Source organism: Phycodurus eques, chromosome 6 (genome assembly GCF_024500275.1).
Source record: "Phycodurus eques isolate BA_2022a chromosome 6, UOR_Pequ_1.1, whole genome shotgun sequence".
NCBI lineage: Eukaryota > Metazoa > Chordata > Actinopteri > Syngnathiformes > Syngnathidae > Phycodurus > Phycodurus eques.
The window spans coordinates 26025864-26047805 of record NC_084530.1 but is presented as its reverse complement, the minus strand read 5'-3'; the positions used below and the strand labels follow the sequence as shown (position 1 = coordinate 26047805).

The 21942-nt window shown below is 40.9% G+C and overlaps 1 protein-coding gene across 10 annotated transcripts in view; it reads right to left on the bottom strand.

Annotated features, from left to right (window-relative positions):
• LOC133403930 (caskin-1-like) overlaps nucleotides 1-21942 on the bottom strand; it is a 40804-nt gene that overhangs the window by 8496 nt on the left and 10366 nt on the right. For 5 of the 10 annotated variants that reach the window (XM_061679369.1, XM_061679371.1, XM_061679370.1 and 2 more), the window contains exons 4-15: nucleotides 17687-17832; nucleotides 17503-17598; nucleotides 16292-16413; nucleotides 16081-16189; nucleotides 14729-14837; nucleotides 13089-13183; nucleotides 12765-12879; nucleotides 10404-10697; nucleotides 6347-6445; nucleotides 5034-5218; nucleotides 4045-4126; nucleotides 2807-2874 (exon numbers count right to left, since the gene is read on the bottom strand). In XM_061679369.1, the coding sequence (XP_061535353.1) occupies nucleotides 2807-2874; nucleotides 4045-4126; nucleotides 5034-5218; nucleotides 6347-6445; nucleotides 10404-10697; nucleotides 12765-12879; nucleotides 13089-13183; nucleotides 14729-14837; nucleotides 16081-16189; nucleotides 16292-16413; nucleotides 17503-17598; nucleotides 17687-17832 (1520 nt within the window). Of the gene's footprint in view, nucleotides 1-2806; nucleotides 2875-4044; nucleotides 4127-5033; nucleotides 5219-6346; nucleotides 6446-10403; nucleotides 10698-12764; nucleotides 12880-13088; nucleotides 13184-14728; nucleotides 14838-16080; nucleotides 16190-16291; nucleotides 16414-17502; nucleotides 17599-17686; nucleotides 17833-19154; nucleotides 19316-21942 lie in introns of those variants that run through there. The other 5 variants (XM_061679374.1, XM_061679375.1, XM_061679376.1 and 2 more) reach the window with 3 other exon arrangements.

The following is a 21942-nucleotide window of genomic DNA, read 5'->3' as shown; positions in this document are numbered from 1 at the left end:
AGTGTCTGTCAAGATAGCGTACTTCTGCTGGCTTCTAGATGATAGCACACATGCTTCTCGAACAGTGAACACAACATTCTAATGCCTGCTTCTAGATCACACAGAACGGTGGTGTATGATTCTGATACAAGTAAAACTGGATTTGGCACAATAGCCTTGAATACAATAAATGACAGGTCAAGATACTGCTGCCTGCTTCTAGAACACACACCACAGGATAATAGTGCCTTTTTCTAGAGAATAGTTTGCCGCCTGCTTCTAGAACACAATATACTAACTGTACTACTGTCTACTTGTACAACATGGAACAATACCAACCCTTTACTATTCGGACAAGACAATACACTGCGTTTCAAATTATTATGCAAATGATATATTTCTCCGATTGTCCTTAATAGTTGATACAAATGACAGTCGGCATAATTTGCAAGTCTTCAACTGTCATAATATATTTCAAATGTGTGTGTGTGTTTTTTTAACGCTTCCAATGATGACAATATATATATTTTTGGGGGAAAAATGTACAATGCACGGTTCCCAATGATTACGCACAAGACAGTTCGAAGACATTTGGCTGGTTTTAAAGAACTGAAAGTAGTCATTTATTGAATGTGCAGCATTTGGAGGTCATATTTATTGAAATCAAGTTATTTCAATCAATAAAATCATGCCAAGTCAAGTTACAGTTTGACACAGGCCCCCTTTTTGATTGCAGCTTCACAATTCTTACAGCAATTAATCGTGTGAGTTTTGGGATAGTTTCTGCTTTGAATTTCTTTGAGATGGTGCATTACATTGCTTGAAGATGATTTTTTTTTTTTTTTTTTTTTTTGTTATGGAAGAAAGTAGTCAGTAAGAAACTCCACAGACATTTTTTCAGAGGTCATTTTCACACCTTCAGCGGCGCTAAAAGGAGCCAGATGAGCTCATTTGAATTATATTCTGACAGTTGATGACTTGAAAATTATGACGACTGTCATTTGTATCAACTATTTAGGATCATCAGAGCACTGTGAGATCCATAAACTACTGCTTACTTCTGGAACACAGATCCTCTTTTAGACAACACAAAACTCAAGTCCACCACACGGACGTGACACAAAGGAAGCGGAACTTGTTCTAGAACCCGACATAGGTCCAATGTGTTGGTAAATGCCAGGGAACTGTACTCACTATACCATTTGACATTTTCATATGTGGAAACAGATTACAACAGAGAAGAGGAGACCATACTTGAATACAGGACACAAGATATAGGCGGCAAGCAAATCAAAGCTCTGATCTTAAAATCTATAGGAGTCGTTTAACAGCAGGGTGAAGGCGTATTGCCATCACACTGTGGCAAGCTGTGATATAAAAAAAATACAAGCCATGTTTAAGTGCTAAAACAATAGTCTCCGCAGTGCACAAAAACAGGACAATTCTGCAGAATGGTGATGATGGGGGGGGGGGGGGGGGTAAGAAGTGTGCAGAACACTGCTGACCTGCTACTTTGATCTCTACAGGTGACAGAGAGAAAAACAATTTCAACTCCTCCAGTAGATCATTTCATGTGGGTTTTTGGACAAAATGAGTACAATTTAACACCGAGATTGTTCAAAGAAAAACAACTATTTAAACGTCAGCTCCCCCCAAATCACGCTGGTTGTTTCCTTGTCTGTGTGAGGACACAATAAACCCTCAACAAAATACATAAAAATGTGGCAGAACAAAGGAAGAAACTTCAAATTTGGGGCAGATATGTTTAGCAGAGAGTGTCGAGATTGCTCTCATTGCTTTTGCAATTAGGGTGAACTGACCCTTTAAATAGCTTTCGGCACACGCGCTGAATGATGTCTGTGGCTGTGTCCAAGATAATTCCCTCATTTACGGCTCCCCGCTCGATACGGGGAGTCTGATGCAAATGAGCACATGGGCGAGCTGGCTCGGCAAAGTGAAAAGAAATCACTTTTCATTTTCCCTGCGCAGTCAATTACCATCAACAAGGTACTTAAATGCATTCCCTTGACCAAACATACACCATGCATCATACTGACACCATGCATCATAACTGACTGCATGCGTGTGTCGTGCTGTGGTCAATTTAACAAATTGCACCACGCACGTCTTGATTGAGTCATTGATTCGGTGTAGTACAGTGAACCTCTGCCAATAGCGAAACTCTGTGAGTAAATGACGGCCCCCTAATTTTTAAACAATTTCTATACAGTGGTACCTTGACTTTAGAGGTGCAACAATTAATCGACAACAAATCAACTACCAAAATAATCGACAACTATTTTAATAATATATTAATTGTTTAGAGACAACTTAAAATTGTCCATATTTCAGCATTTAAATTTTGGGCAATTATAAACAATTTGTTGGGGGGTGTCAATAACTCCCAGTTTTTTTGCTATTCGGTAGGGGACGGTCGGGATTATTGTAACACGTTTGTCCATGTAGTGTACTTGTTAATTCAGAAATGTTTTTTAGTGTCGCAGAGCATGATGTCACTGTCAGCTGATTGAGCACCTCCAATGAGGACAATGAGGGGCAAACAGAAGCATCTGCTCGCTTCTATAAGACGTCACATATCACACAGTGCGGCTGGGAGGTGCATTGCGGGTGGAAGTGGGAGCCCAACGGACTCCTCCGTGTGTCTGTCACTCTGCCTGTGTCCACGGCGACAAAGGGGGAGGCTGAGGCGACACGAACATCCGCAGGTAAAAAGCAGAGAGACCACACCTACCCAACACCATTCCTCGCCAAGCAAACGGCCTTAGACGTCTGGGGGAGAAAAAATAAAAATAAAAAATAAACTCACTTTCCCATCGTCCTCCTCTGCCTTGCGCTCGAACGGCCTCTGCTCGTGAACAGTGGAAGAAGAAGAACCTTGAGGTCAAAGGTGAGGGAAAAACAGTGAAAGGAGAAAATACATTAAAGTCGAAACATACATTTGGACATTACATTATATACTGTATTTCCTCAAACAGTGGCCTCATACACATGCCTAACCTCGAACAAAAATGCCCCTTTTGCTTTAAAAGAAAAAGAGGTAGCTGTAAATACTTTTAACGATTAACACATGGTAGTTTAAAAATCTTTTGCTATTTTTTTATTCTGACCCATTTGTACAATTGATTTCATGATACTGATAAATATACCATTGTTATACTAGTACGGCAAATATACTATGTAGAAATATAAAGTGATATATAATATCGTATACAATATAATATTACTTTAAAGGGCGAGTTTGCAGTTTTCAAAAAAGAAAAAAAAAGTCATTCTGACCCGACAGTAGTACATTAGGAACATGATCTGTGAAAAAAATAATCACTCTGTGGCCTCATTCTCTACCTTTAATTGATTAAGAAACCACTGTGCCAGAGAAAAAAATAAAACCAATCAGAGACTAAAAGCGTATCAGATGAGGTGTCAATCATTTGCCATGCACTCGCGGGCACATTCATAGCGGGTTCACGGGTACGCCAACGCAGCCTCTCGCTGACTTTTTTCCCTTGAATCCTGGAGGATGTATTCTTTTTTTTTCCTCACACAGGTTTTTACTCTCCTTCTATTCTTGAAAGTTCACTTGAAAAGATTATCTAGATGTAGATGACACTATGCAGTAATGAATTACTTTTTAAATAATAAAAAAACAATGGGAATAACGTTAAATAAAATAGTATTTTCTTTTGTAGAACGCAGTTTCTGCCTACTACAACTGTCTTGCGGTGATAAAGTCTTAGCTTTTGCGCAGTGCCGCGTATAAATCTACACGTCAACTGCCTTAATGCTGCTGGAGTCTGATTAGAACAGACAGACGGCCTTTAGAGAGATCAAACAATGACAAACGCATTTACATCACGGTGTGATATTCTATTTCGGGGCGTCTTGTATTTTGTGTGTAATGTTTTGATCCTTCTGAATGGTTGCGTTGAATCACATCAGACATTGGAGTTCCATTTGGGAATCACCATTTGTCAAAACGGACTTTTCACAATAACAACGGAAAACACTCTAGTCGTGTTGCATTTGCGTGATGTTTTTGGTTCTTACTCGCTGATTGTTCAACGGACTGCGACTGCTCCAAGAGATGCTCCTTGGCTTTTACCGACTGGGACAGGACAGTGGCCAGGAGCTAAACGAACACAATGGGCACATAAACATTTATGCTCATATACACACATAAGCACAAGCACTCAAAACAAGTGCATGTCAGCCACGACAAACGTGAGAGCGATATGCACCTTATGGCCACAACATTAGTGACAGCGTATTTCTCCAAAATACTGTTCTGCTTACGTTACCATGAGGACCAGGGGCAGAACCCTGATGTTACATTTACAGGACGAGTGAAAAAAAAAAAAAAAAAAAGTCAGCACCCATAAAAACAATAAAAGCATTTTTATTCAAGGAGCCAGCACTTCACACTAAGGCTGTAGTTATGGAATATTTTTAAAATTGTGTTTTCTGGACAAAAAATTTATTTTAGTGTCATTAACGTGTATGTGAGCTGTAGGTAATATGATTGTCCACTTGTGGTTGCCATCCTCACGTTCAACGGTAGTATCTGTGACTTTGAGTGTGTATGGCTTTAAAAGGCGTGGCGTGGCCTGTGAGTGAAGAGGCGTCAGCGAATGAGAGTGTACAGTTGGATGTGCTTATTATTTTCATACTGTTTGTTCAATAAAGCAATTGCCTAACTAGGGATGGTAGGCTACATTGAATTAGCTAACATCGACACGATAGCTTATGTTGGCGAGCTTAGATGTGGTGCACACATTGAAATTTATTTTCCGTGTCAAGTGTGAAATGATCCCAAACTAATGTTTCCTTGAAATGAAATACCTCTTTTAAAATGTCAATCAAAAGGGAGCATTGCTATCTTGCTAAAATCCTTTTTCTTTTTTTAAATCTTTTGTTATATTGCGCTCTTATAATGGACTGTTGTGGAGATGTGGCTTACGTAATGTGCGGAGTGCATTAAATGGCCACTGTGAATAGCTGAAAATGCACATATAACAAGTAGCAAAGTTGTCTTGCACCTTGACCCCCTCAGCTTGCGCATTCAGGCCCGGAGCGTTAAGGCCGTGCGTGTTGACTCCCGGCGTCAGCGCTGGATGAGGACTGGGTGCGGGCGTGGTCAACACGTGCGTGTTCCCCGAGCCCTGCAGACTGCTCGACGACCGAGCGCTTCCGAGGCTACCCACGCTGCCGCTGCGTTCGCCCCCTAAAGACCAGAGGGGGCACAAGTACGGTACTCACAGTTAAGTAGAAGTAAAAAAGTACAGACTCTGAAATTTACTTGAGTACAAAAGTACAGTGTATTCAGTTATAGTTATATACAATACCCATTTTGATAAATTGGCACAACGCTCACAAAATAATTTCCCTCTTTTATTAATTTACATAGTGCTTGTATTGAGAAGAAGAAACAAAACTCATGGTACAAGTTGAATGTTGTTGTTTGAGAGCAAGTTAGCGTTGCCTCGACTTTTACGGTTTGTGAACTGAGTAACAAAAAAAATGCAAAATTTGCAAAGGATGATAATACACTAATCCCTCGTTGATCGATTACCAAGTTTAATATTGCTCTTTACTTGCATTTGTTCCTGTCCACCTTGACATGAGTGTGTGCATTAGCGATACATCGAGCTAAGGTTGGTATTTGTGAATTTATTTCATAAAACTCTGCCCGTGGCTTGCGTGTTAAACAATTGGATTCCGGTCATGTTCTTTGTATCCTCAAGCAATTTGGTGATTTACAAACTGTATGCGTTGAGATTATTCATAAAAGATTATTTTTCTGAAAATAATAAGAGCCCATTTGACCTTATGCGAGTCATTGCTGCCACATTAAAAGCAAATAGCCATTAAAGCTAACAGTGTCAGAGATGCGCAGGCGAGTAACTGCACTACAGTGGACCCCCGCGAATAGGGACGGGGCCGGACCATGAATAGCAAAAATCTAAACCGCCAATGAATGTTTTCGGGGGGTTATGCTCCCTGGTTCACATTCCTCCACGTCTATGCTGTCCCTGTTTTTTCCATCTTTTTGGACCGTAAGATCTCAGTCAATCAAAATCTCAACTGCAGTTGACTTTACCAACCAGATTTATTTATGTTTGTTTTTTGGTTTTTTTTTGCGGTGTTTCTATGCACAGAGGTTGAAAAAAGTCACAACCCTAAAAGTAAAAACTTAATAAAATAAATACTCACGTAAAGTACAAATACCTGAAAAATGGAATTCTATAATAAGTACATTGACATTGTATTGGTACTATATTTATTTCCCACCACTATGAAAGACACACAGCATGCACAGTCTTTTTTTTCCAACACACACTCTCACATTTACCTGCGAGCGGTTTGCGCAGTACCCAGATGTCCTCACTGGTGCTGCTCTGCTGGCCCAAAGTGGGAGAGCCCTGAGGACTCAACTCGGCGGTCCGAGAACCTGTCACACATGCAAAAAGGACACAGACTTTCAAACAAACGCGTTTCACTTAAATCTCTCTCCACCGTACAGTTGCAGGAAAAAAAGAATGACCTTTGGAATGACCTGGATTCCTGCTTAAATTGGTCATAAAATGTGTACTGTGAATGTTTACATGTTGTGTTCAATAGAATGTGTCCAATGCATTTTCAAATTTCTTATGGACACAATAAAAACGTGAAACCATACATTTGTGTGGTATTAGTTTAAGAAGACCGTGTTTTGTTTATTGTGCCTTAGATTCAATCCAGTTAATTCCAAAGGGTTCACATATTTTTTTCTTGCAATTCTATGTTACCAATTAAACAGCAAATCATAATTCTACAAATTCCGAAAACCAACTGGCTGCTTGTGCTGTGTACTTCCAGCCACTTCATTAGGAACACCTGGACAATCAAAATTGACACAATCTACAAAAAAATACTGCTCAGTTTTGTCTCCCATTATCAAAGATGTATTCATTTTAAGACGCTGTACTGTGTATTGTGTACAAATTTCTGTACGTAAAGGCGCATCTCCATAAATTAGAATATTGTGGGAAATTTATTTCAGTAGTTGAATTAAAACGTTAGATTATTATATAATATAGAGATTCTCTATACATAGAGAACTACTGTAATTCATATCATTTTGATGATTTATCTTACAGCTAACAAAAAACAAATAAAATTCACCATTTCAAGAAATTAGAATATTATGTCAGAAACAATCAAAATGAGTTTGAACTTAGACATTAGGAAGCAATCGGCCTTCTGAAAATGTCGAAAATAAAAAGTTATGATGACCAACAATTGGAAACAACTTGTTTGTGAGTTCAACACATTTTCTGCAGACGATAATGAATGCTTTGGCGTTGGCTTTCATTTGATTGTGCAGGTGTACCTAATGTTGTGGCCCACAATGATACATGCCGCTAAAGCCAGCAAAGTTATATTGATTCCATAGATTTTGACCGCATCCAGTCAATATGCCTGTAAATTATTACTTTGTCCCCCCCCAAAACTTCCACTGTTTTAGCTAAAATTGCAAAACAAAGCGTTGTTTGCATGCTGTGAAGCCAAGCAAACAGGTTTACGTGTGGGAGGATTAGAAAAATATGAACTCTCAGATCAGTCACATTGTTTTTTTTTTTCCCCTCTTCAAAAATTGGATAATTCAGAAAATCCACATTTGGATTTTGAGTTACTAATATTGTTGCAGAGCAAGAAAATTGTTGGCACAGCATCACAGTGAGACAAATGACCTTATTTGGCAGTTGTTTTAGCACCAAATGATTAAAAAAAAGAAAAAAAAATACTGAAGTTACTTCCTGTTGCAGTATGTTTTCTTGCAATTGTATACACTTAAATCAGGAGTGTCCAAAGTCCGGCCCAGGGGCCATTAGAGGGCCGCCACAGGTTTCGCGCTAGCTTCGGCAATTCCGATCGCCGCTAGTCTTAAAAGACGCACAGCAGCGGGACCGCGAGACTGGCGGCGAGGAACAAATGCAGTGACGCAAAGTGACGCTCCATTTTTTGTAGCCAAACAACTGTGCGCTGTTTTTGAACTGTAAGCCATTCTACTCGCTTCGTGAGTTCGCATCATTCATTCTACATTCCGCCTCAAGCTAACACGAACGCCGCACTGCTAACGCTCGCCGAACAAGTCAACGAAATTGAAAAAAAACACCTGGACTCAGCCCTCATTATTCTCGGGGACTTTAACAAAGCTAAACTCAACCACGAACTCCCTAAATACAAGCAGCACATCGACTGTCCTACCAGGGAAAATAATACTTTAGACCACCGCTATACTACAGCTAAATAACACATACCGTGCCAAACCTCGTGCAGCACTCGGCTCGTCTGATCACTGCTTAATTCACTTAATACCGAACTTAAATGCATGAAGCCTCCAGTGAAAACAGTGAAAAAGTGGACCAATGAAGCAAAAGATAGAACTTCAAAGCTGCTTAGACTGCACAGACTGGAGTGTCTTTGAAAATTCAGCTGGCAGCCTGGATGAATATACGGACACTGTCACATCCTATATCAGTTTCTGTGAAGATGTGTGTGTACCAACAAAGTCCCTTTCGCACATTCAATAACAACAAACCGTGGTTCACTGCCAAACTTAAGCAACTTCGCCAAGCTAAGGCGGACGCATATCGAAGCGGGGACAGGGCCCTGTATAATCGAGCTCGAAACCAGCTGACTAAACAAATGAACATTGCAAAGAGAAACCATGCAGAAAAAGTTTGAAAAACAGTTTACCGCTAACGACTCTGAATCAGTCCGGCATTCATTACAATCGCTGACCAATTACAAGCGACCATCCCCCCAAGCTGAGAACAATAGCACACTAGCCAACGACTTGAACACCTTCTACTGCGGCTTTGAAAAGGACACTTTGCCTTGTGTCAACCGTCGAGACCTTCAAGTTCCTGGGAATCTCTCAGGACCTGAAGTGGGCGATCAACATCAACTCCGTCCTCAAAAAGGCCCGGCAGAGCATGTACTTCCTGCGGCTTCTGCGAAAGCACGGCCTGCCGCGGGAGCTGCTGAGGCAGTTCTACACAGCGGTCATCGAATCGGTCCTGTGTTCTTCCATCACAGTCTGGTTTGGTGCTGCTACAAAAAAGGGCAAACTCCGACTACAACTGACAATCAAAACTGCTGAAAGGATTGTCGGTACCCCTCTACCCACACTTGAGGACTTGCACGCTGCCAGAACTAAGACAAGGGCGTGCAAAATCCTCTCGGACCCTCCGCATCTCGGTCACCAGCTCTTTAAAAATTGTACCGGCATTACCAGATAACTAGCAACCCTTTGTTGCTCAGTGACTGTTTTTTGTCAATGTCTTTATGTCTCAAAAGTGTTCTCTGTCAATTGACTGTCTGTTGTCGTATTAGAGCGGGTCCAATTACCGGAGTAATAATGATGATTCTGCTTCTAACGAGAACTCTATTAAGCATAGAAGTTGTATATTACAACACTTCATAATGTCAGCAAAAAGCTGGCGGAAATATTTGACCAAAAATGAGACCCTTAGCAAATCTATCCTCAAATACAATAATAGCACAAGTGAAACAGTGAAACTGAGAAATCCAATTTTTTTTTTTAGCCAAACTAAAATGTCCCGTCTTACAACACGCAATGCTATGGAACACAAGATGAGATGTTTTTCTCGTCAATAAGCCGGCTTGATTAACGAGAAAAACATGCGCAGGAACTACATTGAGCGTAATGGTGAGTTATATTTGTAATCATTCATTTTTATTTGTTTCTATGCCGGTCTGTCAAAATGAGTATTAACGTGAAACCAGTCAGTGTTGCGAAAAAGTGTTGGGGACTGCTGTTCTGTGCTGAAAAAATAAATAAAGACCAATTAAGCAGCTTCGTCTCGACTTTTATTACATTAGCGTTGACTGCTAAAAATCTCTAGTCGTTCAACCCCTAGCTACCGCGCATTTAAAAAAATTAAATCAATAAAAAATGTAAATGCATTTTGAATGTTATAAGACATCACACTCAAAGTAAGAAACAAGGTGCCTTGTCACAAAACTCAAACGTAGCCGGCTGTTTTTTTGCTCTTTCGATACATTTATCTGCTTAGGAATCTGTTGCTCTTTACGGTAAGTGACAGACCATCGAAGATTCTTTGAGGTTAATTTAGGGGCAGACGTAAATACGAATTGCGTTGTTCTTACTGCTCCTCACGAAAAGTGTGGATTCAAAAGGTTAGAATGGATTTTGCATTGTTTTAGCACGTTTCGCCAACACAAAGCGACCGCTTCCTTCTATTTTCTCGTATGCGGCCCTCAGTGAAACGTTTGGACAACCCTGACCCAAATATTGTACAGTACAGCGATGAAGAACGCGTCTTATTGACTAAGAATCAATCTTAAAAGGTTACTATGAAGTGTACTACTGTATGTACCTGTCTGACTTTGCTGCTCCTGAGAAGTGGAGAGAGGAGGAGGAGGAGGAGGAGACAGAGGAGGAGGTGGAGGAGGAGCAGTGGAGAGAGAAGGCGGAGAGATGGGAAGAGGCACGTACCCGAACGAGGAGAAGCGCGGGAGGGATTGCGCGTTGGGGTGAGGGGTGGGAGGGGAGGGCAGGTGCAGTGGGAGGACCTTGCAGGGGGGGTACGAGTGTCCGTTGAGCGAGCCAACGGGACACGGGTTGGGCCTGCGCAGGAGCAGTGTGTGGCACTGCTGGGAGGGGGTCAGGCCTGGGCTCGAGCCACGAGGAGGAGGAGGTGGAAGGAGGAGGAGGAAGTTGAAAAAAAAAGAGATGCAAAAACAACAACGACGACGACGACACAACACAACAACTCATCAGTCCACTTCAAAAATAAAATCCAATCAGATAAAGTAAGAATTCATCAGACGAGAACGTGTGAGAAAAGAACATAGCCATATATCCACGGGGAATATACTCGTACAAGGGCAAATAGGAGAATAAGAGCACTGGAGCAACAGAGGAAAAGCATGTATCTTCAAATCGTGTGATTTTTCTTTTTTTTATTCGTTCATAACATTCAACCATTTGGGGGGGTCACTTATGTTTTGATTTTTGAAAGAAAAGGTCTTTTTTTTTTTTGGTCATTTGACTTTTTTTTAATTCAATGAAGATAAGCTTACATCGTAGAGATAGATTGATGTTTTCCTTTTTGGGTCCGGTACTGATTATTAGTATTCAAGGAGGCCGATAACTGATATTCATTTACAGAAAAAGGGAAAATATTAGGGTCGAAATTTTGAATTATGAAAACTCCAACACTTCGTTTAAATGCCTTTCAGCGTATGTTTATTAAACAGCTTTTCAGATTTGCAACATGTCATTTTTTTTTTTTTTTAAATCTTCTAAAAATCTTCACAAAAAGTGCAGGGAGCTCCCAAGCTCGGCAGCATGTCTTATCAAATTCAATGAAACGTTTACTAAATCGATATATCGCTTTCTACAGTAAATAAAGGTTTCCAAAATGTCTGTAAATAAATAATGAATATCTGATTCATTCAGTGAAATTGGTTGTGAAGAATCATTGTTCCAGAAATTATTAATGTAGTTTAAAAAAAAAAAAAAAAAAAAAAAAAACTAAAAAAATGGAGACATTTCTAAGTGAAGCCCAAACTGTTAAAGGGGAACATTTAAATCTAAAAAAACGGTGTGTTTTCATCCGAAACATGAAATTGAACTTTTGAACAGGAGTGTACATAAATGGAGATAGATGCTTTTTTCTTTTTTTTTTCATGACAAAAGTGACGAACAGTATGAACAAGCATCACAAGCATGCGTAACAGCGGCCTTCGTCACAAAGCAGTCACGTGACCTCCAGACCGAGAATGAAATTTTCATTTGACAATCGTGCCAGCAAATCTTCGCACACAAACGCACTGGAAACTTCGTAAAATATTTTTGAGTTGGGAGGGCCACCAAAAAATGTGAATGAGAAACATGCCTTAGTCATTCTTGCAGTTAGTAAGTCTGTAAGTAAATGAAGTTCTTCAATGCAGCCCGCCGAGCATATTTACATCATCCAGAGTCTTCTAATATTCGTTGCATTCATCTTTAATACAATTTCTTTGAATAAAATGTATGTAAATGTCAATAATACAATATTGGACAAATACATTAGAATAGATAGCTTAAAATCTATTCTAAACAATACAATTTAAAAATGAGAATGATTTGTCATTTTATGATTAAAATAAACTATTTTACATTTTTTTTAAGTTTTATTACTATTCTTGTAAAGGCAGACCTTTTGCTACCGCTCATGCATTGGTCACGAAGCTGTAAAAATTTTGCAAACAAATGAGATTAATGAGAAGCAACGAAAGGTTTGCTTTGTGATTCAGGCCGCTGTAGATGTTACAATTTCATTCCATAGACTGTACATTATATGTGGACAACATCAATGAATACGTTAAGTCAAAATGTGATTTATGGAGTCTTACTACCACCAGCCCAAACGGGGTAATCAAGAGCTTTTGGCATCACTCTTGGTAGCACGATGTCCATTGTCAACCTACAGTCTATGGTTGCATTCACTGGGTCGGCTGGAATTGTAGGAGAAATATAATTGGAGAGGAGGAAGAAGGGCTGAAGTGACGTTTTTGGAGGGAAAAGCTATGATTCACGTGGTAAAAATGGCCAATGACGCTTGCAGCTGTCGACTACTAATGATTAGATAGAGCTCTACTGTATGTGGAAAGGCTGCTGAGCGCGCGCACAGACACACAAACACACACACACACACACACCACACACACGCAGGCGTGGTGTGGGTGGTCACCTGCCCTCTTGATGACTTCCACCATGTTGGACGGGAAGTAGCCCACGCGGTCATTTCCTGTGCGATTATCATGTATGCAACCTTTCCACCGGCCGTCGGAGTGCTGCTCTAAAACCTGTCAACACAAACTCTCATTTCAAGACTAAATATGTGCATCATAACCAAATACAATTGATGAGCTGATGATTTGCCACATTTAAACCCTTTGGAGAATTGTGTTGTTGCAACTTACATGGTGGGGAGGTGGTGGGGGGGGGGGGTGTGATTTTGTATTTATTTTTAGAAGTAGAGACTCGAAGAAGTAGATTGCTGGGTGTTTTGTACCGTAATAATGTCTCCGGCTTTGATGTTGAGGCTGGTGAGGTCGTAGTTGTTGCAGTAATCCTTCAGCGCGCGCACCTGCATGGCGGCGGACGCGTCTGCAATGCACAAGCGGAGCTGAGCACATTCAGGCGCCGAGAGGAAGCGGTCGGCACGGGGGATGGACGCTCTCGTGTCAAAGCGAAAGCGCCTTCCGTATGGAATATTATCATTTCCATTTTGTCCAAAAAACAAAGGATCACAAAAAAGAAATCTCCACATACACAGGTGCACGTCCATAAGTACATTTACAAAACATCCTGAGCAGTAATTCCCAACGACACCAATGTGGAAAAATAGATCAAGTACAGTATTTAATTGAATTACAATAAACTTCCCTCCATCGTGGACGTTACGTTCCAGACATCCCCCCATCAGTGAATATCCGTGATATAGAAATACCTATAGAATTATGAAAAAAATTTGATAGGTATTTTCTTTTTTTATTGAAATTGTTTTAGGGTCTTCAAACACACTTTAAAACAATGCACACACATTTAAACAGAATATATTGAGAGAGAGAGAGAGAGAGAGAGAGTGCAAAAGCAATGAGATATGGCGAAAACATCAAAATTAAGAACACCTACAGTACCAAAAAATTAAGTTTTTGCATCCTGGAGAGACTACCTGTACTTTCAATTGCACTAACTAGTAAAAAAAAAAATATATATATATATATATATATATATATATATATATATATTTTTTTTTTTTTTTTTTTAAAAGTCTTGTGCAATAATTAAAAAAAACAACAACTGTGTAATAGCGGGACAGCTAAGCGTGAACCGTGATCTAGTCAAAAAATGATCTTTGTTCATTTATCTATGCAGGCGACATATAGTGACAGGCCCAAATATGATATGCTCTTCCACAAGATAGCAGAAGGTACTCCTAACCTGTGTATCCACTTGTTGCCATTCATACAACAGACTACAGACAACGTCCACATTTTCGCCTTCGCGAATTGCCCGATTCACACATTTGTGGGGGATGTGGGGGGGAACCTAACCTTTTCACCTAGCTTCTGTTTTTGTGCTCAGGCCAAAGCCATGTCTAATATAGAAATGGTGCTTTTGCGCCATCTGGTGGCAGCTGTGTTGAACCGAGGGGGAGGAGCTTCATTTGGCCATAGCCTCAACAAAGTGATGTCCCGCCACCTTGTGGCATATATAGGGAATCAGAAACATGTTTGAATGGGCCTCACTTACTCGTGGTTTTTTTGGGGGTCAATTGAGACAAGACTGTCATTATTTCAGTACATATAATAATAAAGTACCTTTTTGTGACAATGTTTAGTGGTATGAATGAAGTGTTTTTTTTTTTTTTCTTCTAGTGTAAGTTAAACGTGTGCCTTGACTCAATAAAGGTTGGGAAGTGCAAATTGTAAAATTTCCATAAGATGTCATTCTACAGAATATTTTGTATATCACTGTCAAAAATATTCTTCTTCCCACTTTCAACTAATATTGTAGCATAATGAGGCTATTATATTAGTGTCTTAGTCATCTATCTACCTGTCTATATGGATTATTTTTGAATACATTCCTTGTCCATTGGTCTTTGTTGTAACCCGATAATGTTTACACTCGCACTCCGTAGCTCACCTCTGAGGAGTTGCTTGATCTCGCGGCTGGCCTGAGTGGTGGTGAACTGGTTGACGATGTCCAGTGCAGTTTGACTCAGAGTGTTCCTCACTCCTGCACTGATGCCACTCTGAGTGAACAAATGACAGCATCCAGTATTACATTTTCAGTTTCTGTACAGTGCGTTCCGTAGCCTACCGGGAACGGCACCTGTACAAATGTTGTGCACTCGTAGGACACCTGTGGACACCTAGCAACCTTGCTAACCCCTGAGCAACACTGTGCACCTGCAGCAACACTGTAAACCAACTTTAATACTGTCCACTATTAGCCACACAGTACTGCAAACCGGTAGAAACACTACACACATTGCAACCCGACAACAGAATGGATAGATAAAGCAGTAAATAATAATAACTGTATTTATTATAATAATAAAGCAGAATGGCGGCACGGTGGATGACTGGTTAGAGCATCTGCCTCACAGTTCTGAGGTCTGGGGTTCAATCCCCGGCCCCGCCTGTGTGGAGTTTGCATGTTGTCCCCGTGCCAGTGTGGGCTTTCTTCGGGCACTCCGATTTCCTCCCACATCCCCAAAAACATGCGTGGTAGGTTCATTGACATCTCTAAATTGCCCGTCGGTGTGACTGTGAGTGCGAGTGGTTGTTTGTTTGTATGTGCCCTGCGATTGGCTGGCAACCAGTTCAGGGTGTACCCCGCCTCCTGCCCGATGATAGCTGGGATAGGCTCCAGCATGAGGAGAAGCGGCTCAGAAAATGGATGCATGGATGGGACAGAAATGTAAAAACTTTTTATAATCTGGTTTATCGATCGATTAACCTAAGAAAAAATAGATTAACTATGACAGATTAATCGATATGTAGGTCAGGGCACCACTGTACTTATTTTAGAACTAAATCAGTGCATTCTGTTCACATGCCTGCATCCTTGTGCTTTCAATTTAGAATGTTGTTACAGTCTCACGTTCACTCGAGTGAGTCAACGCTGACAACAAAAGCTCCGTAATGACTTTTCCGGCTAATGTCCCCAAAATTGCATCATCTCTTGAGCTTGACAAATATCGCCCAGCCGGACGGGCGATATTTGCTGGGGGGGGGGGTAAAAAAATCCCAACAATTTAGCATAAATCTAACAAACAAAGAGAGTGAATGGATTTGAGGCAGCTGAGAGGATTGAGAAGTAATGCGGAACTAGCAAACATTTCTGCTCGACTCTCTACAATGAATTGGACATTCCCTCAAAAAAAAAAAAAAAAAAACTTTAAATTTTAAACGTCATGGTTAGGGTTAGATTATGAGGGGGTCTCCCCTGTACCTCAAACCTTGGAGAACCGCTAATGTCGGCAGACTTACTTCAAGCAGGAGGCGCACTACCTCTGTCTTCCCACAGAGGGCAGCCTGATGCAGAGCTGTACCAGACTCCGACTGTCTGTTGATTTCAATGCCAGCCTGAATCAGCAACCTGCAACACGTATTTAGCCTTCATCGAATGGAACAATACAGCATTTAAACGTGCTGTTTTACAGACTCAAACGGTTTGATGTCGTCGGAGATGTTTTCAGACCGTATTACGTCGATGTGTCCATTCTTGGCGGCGAGATGGAGCGGCGACACCCCGTTGGGGTCGGAAGGTTTGGGCTCCAGCATGGCGGCGCACATGTTGCTGCTGAGCAGGAGCTGAACCACCTAACACAAATATACAAGACGAGTTAAAAGAAAAATTTAAAAAGTGGATGAAATCACACATTTTCCACCACTTCCTTCAGAAATAGCATTAATGGACTTAAAGAAATGTGATTAATGTGCCATTTGTGCACAATCTACTCAAAATAAGCTTCAAACGACACAAAAGAGTAATCAGCGACAAGGCGCACAATTAATCCAGCATTGTAGTTTTTAATTGAATGTTTTCTAATGCTGGATGAAAGCTGCTTCACACTGCTGCTGATTCAAATTCAGTAATAACAACTGGTAATGGTTTTGTTTTGAGCAGATCACGGAAAATGTCACGGAGTTTGTTAGTCACACTGTTCATGTTTTAGTTGCCTTTTTGAGCTCAAGGAGTGGTGCAAAATATTAGGAACACCTCTCGGTTTGATGCAGCGCAGTGTAAGCACAATAATACACATCTTGAAATGTGACTCTGACTATCCATGTTGCTGAAGACGCTTTTATGATGAATTATTATTTTATTTTTTTATCTAGAGGCTTTTGTGTGGACTAAAAGCGTGGTAAAAAATCATATGAAACTCCAAAAATGTTTGTTTATGTTAGTGGTGTGCTGTGTGCATTTAGTACCTGGGCCTTCTGTTACTACCAAACCAACCCCAACATATATTTTACTCCCTAAAGATGCAGATTATTAAATGTATTCATGTGTGCAGACGTGTCTTGCTAGTTGAACTTGGCTGTAACAAGTTTTGCTCTGACCAACCAAAGGACAGAAAAATGCTGACACCACTTGAGGACTACGTGAAGGTCTTGGCTGGACTTGTGAGGATGAATTTGAAATCTGCTCGGTATATGGTTTGAGTTACATCGTACATCCAGCGCTACTGATTCTGAAGGTCCTGAGCAGATTACATTAACATGACATACAATGACGAGAATAGACTGTTGGGGAATAAATTAATACAATTTCATGGTACAAATAGTAGAATTGAGGTTGTAGGTCAGTCCTAGATAGCATTTAGGCTAGCAGATAAGGCCTCGCTGGCCCTGACCGCTCAGCACAAACAGTTTATATGTGACGCTTGTTTAAAGTTTCATCCTCACCGCGACACGGCCAAATTCACAGGCGAGGTCCAGCGGCGTCTTTCCCGCGGTGTCCGAGATACACGTGTTGGACTGGTGTTGCAGTAACATCTCCGACTGTAAACGCACAAAGCTTGAAAATGTTACGCAACCAACAAAGAAAAAAAAAAAAAAAAGACGCACACTCCAAGGACACGAGCGTTACCCCGTCATAGTGACCATGCTGAGCGGACAAGTGGAGCGGGATCTGCCCTTCGTCCGACTGTCCGTTGACGGACGAGCCGGCCTTCAGCAGCATTTTCAGTGGTTCCGTCTTGCCCTGCCAGGCGGCGTAATGCAAAGGACGCATGCCTGCGCAAGCAAAAGGTGACAACCTTGAGCACACAGATGCGGGGAAAATATTTACAATCTTAACAGCTAAAATGAGAATATCGATATAGGCACAGAATTGCTGGATTATGGGTTCGTTGGAAGAGCATTTAATTGCTGGCATAGATAGATGAACAAAGTCCAAAGATGTTTCAGGGTAAATAAATGATCATTTTCGTACCAATCATGTGAAATGACATGATTTCAAGTGGTTGGTAGTCGCTGATCTATCGTAAGTGACTATGAGGAGCGAATTGCCATCAAATTACGCTTGCCACACTCCGTCACCGTGATATCACAGTGAAGTAGAGCGCAGGAGTGTCAACGCTCTCGGGAAATCCGAGACAAACCGCTTGCAAACAGGGAGGCCGGCCGGGATGGGGGAAAACCTCCCAAGCGGCTCGACAAGCCGACCCGCGAACAGCGCATCCAAACGCGGCCAACGTGTCTGCCAGTTAGCGAGCGCCCTTCCAATGGCGGCGACCCAAAAAGCCCTGCGTCGTGATTCAAGTGATGAGCCACATCGTTGGGCTGAGTCAAGAGGACCTCCGGGCCCAGTTGGAGCGAGGGGGCTACTGGACTCTTGAGGGGACATTCTGGCATGAAGACGGAAGAAACGCAGCAGCTGCAGAAGGGTTTGTGAGTCTAAAAAGGATGACTTTGACAGTTTTGGAAACACTACAGTGGAGATATATTGTTGGATTTGGTCCAGCAAGTCCCCAAATGACTTTAGTTTGGAGTAATTGAATTGTTCACATAAAGAAGACACACTGTGGAAACTTGCAGGAAGGGAACGCCTCTTAGGATTTAGATTGCAATAGCAGTAAAAAAAAATAAATAAAATAATAATAATAATCATCTTTTTTTTTTTAATGTAATCTGCACACCACGCGTGATAGTTTTAAAAAAACTATCACGCGATCCGGCAGTAAAACTCAACTCGACACACTTTACAATCAGCATCGGTTTTGGCAAATAGTGAGCAATTCATTAAAGAGGAGGCTTCGAGCTGTTTATGGTCACTCGCAGTTGAATTTGACTGTCAAACTAAACAAGCTAAGTGCTAATGCTAATTAGCATCTACGTTTGGTTGCTTTAACCCTTGAAGCTCTTTGTCCTTTGCATAAAAAGACTAACATTAGCGCGGCAATGACGAGCTCCGAAAGTAGTTGAGACATTATGCATCCCGCTGTAATAGGTTTGGCTGTCTTTTACAATATTATGACTGCGCGTGGCGTATATTACTGTACATCCAAACTTCAAGTGCAATATGACGTTTCACCTTCCCGGCGCACTTGACTTACTAAAGCCTTTGAAGCGCGAAAGAGGAAGATTGATGAAGTTGACGGGAAAAGTGCATAAATGACAGATTCAAGTCAATAAGAAAATCTGCACGACTGCATGCCTTTTGCCTTTTTTACGCGCATGGGAGAATACGGCTCTTACTGTACACTAGCGGGGGCTGCGCGTCTCATTAAAAAAAAAAAAAAAAACGGACGGCGTTGACACACTTCCGTCGGGGAGCGCTTTGGAACGTCCTGCAATTCAGCACTCTGCCGGCAAATTCTGCGTAAACAAAGTGGGCACGACATTAGACACCATTAGCTATATTTAGAAATATCTTTCCCGCCGCCCCAGGAAGCATGTTGGCTCAGCTGATTGGCCACGTTCCATTTTCTTTTTTTTTGTTTTTTTTTCCCCCTCCCCCCAGTGCAGGACTCAAAGGGAAGCCCAGGTTTTCGGGCCACCTTCTCCTGGCATCTTCAGCGACGTTTAGTGCTTGGCTGACTTAATACACGGATGTCCAAATGTTTTCCACATGCAGAAAAATGGGAGGAAGAAGTGGGGCCGCTTCACGTTGTGTTTATGAAACATGCTAAAAACTATTTAAGATGCTCTAGGTTAAGGCAAAGTATAACTCAGGGGCCAGTTTTGAGCCCACCAAGCATTTACATTATCAGGAGTCCAGTAATATTTGGCGCATTTTAGTCATTTATCGCAATAATAATTGTTCACTTGATTTATTGTAAATTAAAACAATCTGTAAAATGATTTTACATATCAGTTAACACATTCATTTTATTATTAAATACTTAAACTATATATATATATATATATATATATAATATGTAATAAACTTAACAAATGACAATTAATTATAATTTCATGATCAAAAGTAATTATTTTTCTCTCATTAAATGATTGGTTAATGATTTATTATGACTAAAAAAGGATACTATTGGGAAAAAAATATTGCACACATATTTAACCTGTTTTTATTCATTTTATTCAATAAATAAATGATAATGAAATAACAAAACAATATTTTTTCACAATTGTTGAAATGATTCAATTAATTAGTTCAAGGAAATATTCAACTATTTGGTGTGTTGTATGTGGGCCTTTCAGGGGCGTGGCCTAGTGAGTGACATCAGGGCCCGTAGTTGTGTTAGCCGGCTAAACGTGCGTTGGCGACTGTAGCTCTCCTTCCTCACGTGAGGCCATTACACAACTTTAATGACTCCGCTTCTTTTCACGCCACTCGAGCGATGGCGTTTAGTTCGCTCGTAACTCAAATTTTGCCTTGCGACACAAAGCCAAAAAGAAATAAAAAAATCGACCAAGCGACAGCTCATCACTCAAAAATCTCTTAGGTTTAATGTAGCCTATCACTGTAAAATGGGACCTTGATTTACGAGTGACCCGACTTACGTGTTTTAAAACAACCATGTAACTTTTCCTTGGGAAAATCTGCTAGTTTAATGCTAACACACAATGCAAAATGTCATAGACGGGCGAATAAATAGCATTCCTGTCGTTCTGTAATAACCCTTTAAGCAAAGTATATTTAAACACAAACAGTGCCACCAAATTTGTTGACAGACAACATCACAACGCTCACACGCATATATTCTTTATCCTCTGCGTAAAAAAATAAATTGCAATTACTGCAGCTTACGCAGTCAGTTGCGAAACTCTTTTTCATGTGTGTCTGTATTATACCTGGTGGCGAAGGAGTGCACACCATAATGCGCACAATGTGGCACTGGAAACGGATTAATGGCATTCCTAATCATTTCATTGGGGAAAGAGTGTTTTGAGTTATGAACTCAGTCAAGGAATTAAATAAAAATGTAAGTCAAGGCACCACTGTCAAATAAAAAATGTGTTATATTCTAAGAGTCAATGTTTGTTAGATTCTTATTTTTAATCTAATAATTTGTTTTAATTTAATATTTGTAATCCCCTCCCCCCCACCCCCCCCCAAAAAAAATATGGTCTGTCTTCTAAAAATTTTTGAAGTTTCTAGTAACATTTCATTTTTTGACGACGCAATAAAAATCACACAGCGGGCCACTGACTCGAGCGAGTCAAAACAGCACAGGCTCGGCCCAAGCAGGTGAAATTGGTTCTATAAATCTCTGAATACAAGACGGACGTGCGCAAAGCCTCCTATATCACTTCAGGAAAGCAATGAACAAATAATTGATGGCTTCCTCGTGACATCCTCAGTGGGGAAACTGCTCCAGGAGGTGCAGCTCAATGTGGGCTGAGTGGAGGGCTGCGTCCATTTACAGACACACCGCGTATGACAGACTTGGCGAGAGCCAGTCCTCCATCCTGGAGGATTGACGTCTCCCATCTGCCCTGAGACTTTGGTCTTCTTCTGCTCTGCCAGACTGGGATGGATGGATATATTAGAGGAGGGGGGCTGGGGGAAAGAAAAAAGAAAATCTGGGCTGCTCTCCTTCCTCTTGGCGCTCGCTCTCACTACGGCTCTTTGTTTGCTGTGCACACAAATCTGTCGCTTTGCACAAATATTATTTCGCTCCTCAGCAAGCTCACCATTTTATTGCATAACAGGGGCATGTTTTTTTTTTCGTTATTGTATTTATTGCCACAACTGCTTTTTACAAACATCATGTAAAAAAAATGACATAACTTTTGAAGATCAGCAGTAAAATCGTTGAAATATTATTTCTATGGTCCTGCAAAAAAATGTCTGTTACGCTCATTCCAGCGGCACGGTGTACGACTGGTTAGAGCGTCAGCCTCACAGTTCTGAGGACCGGGGTTCAATCCCCGGCCCCG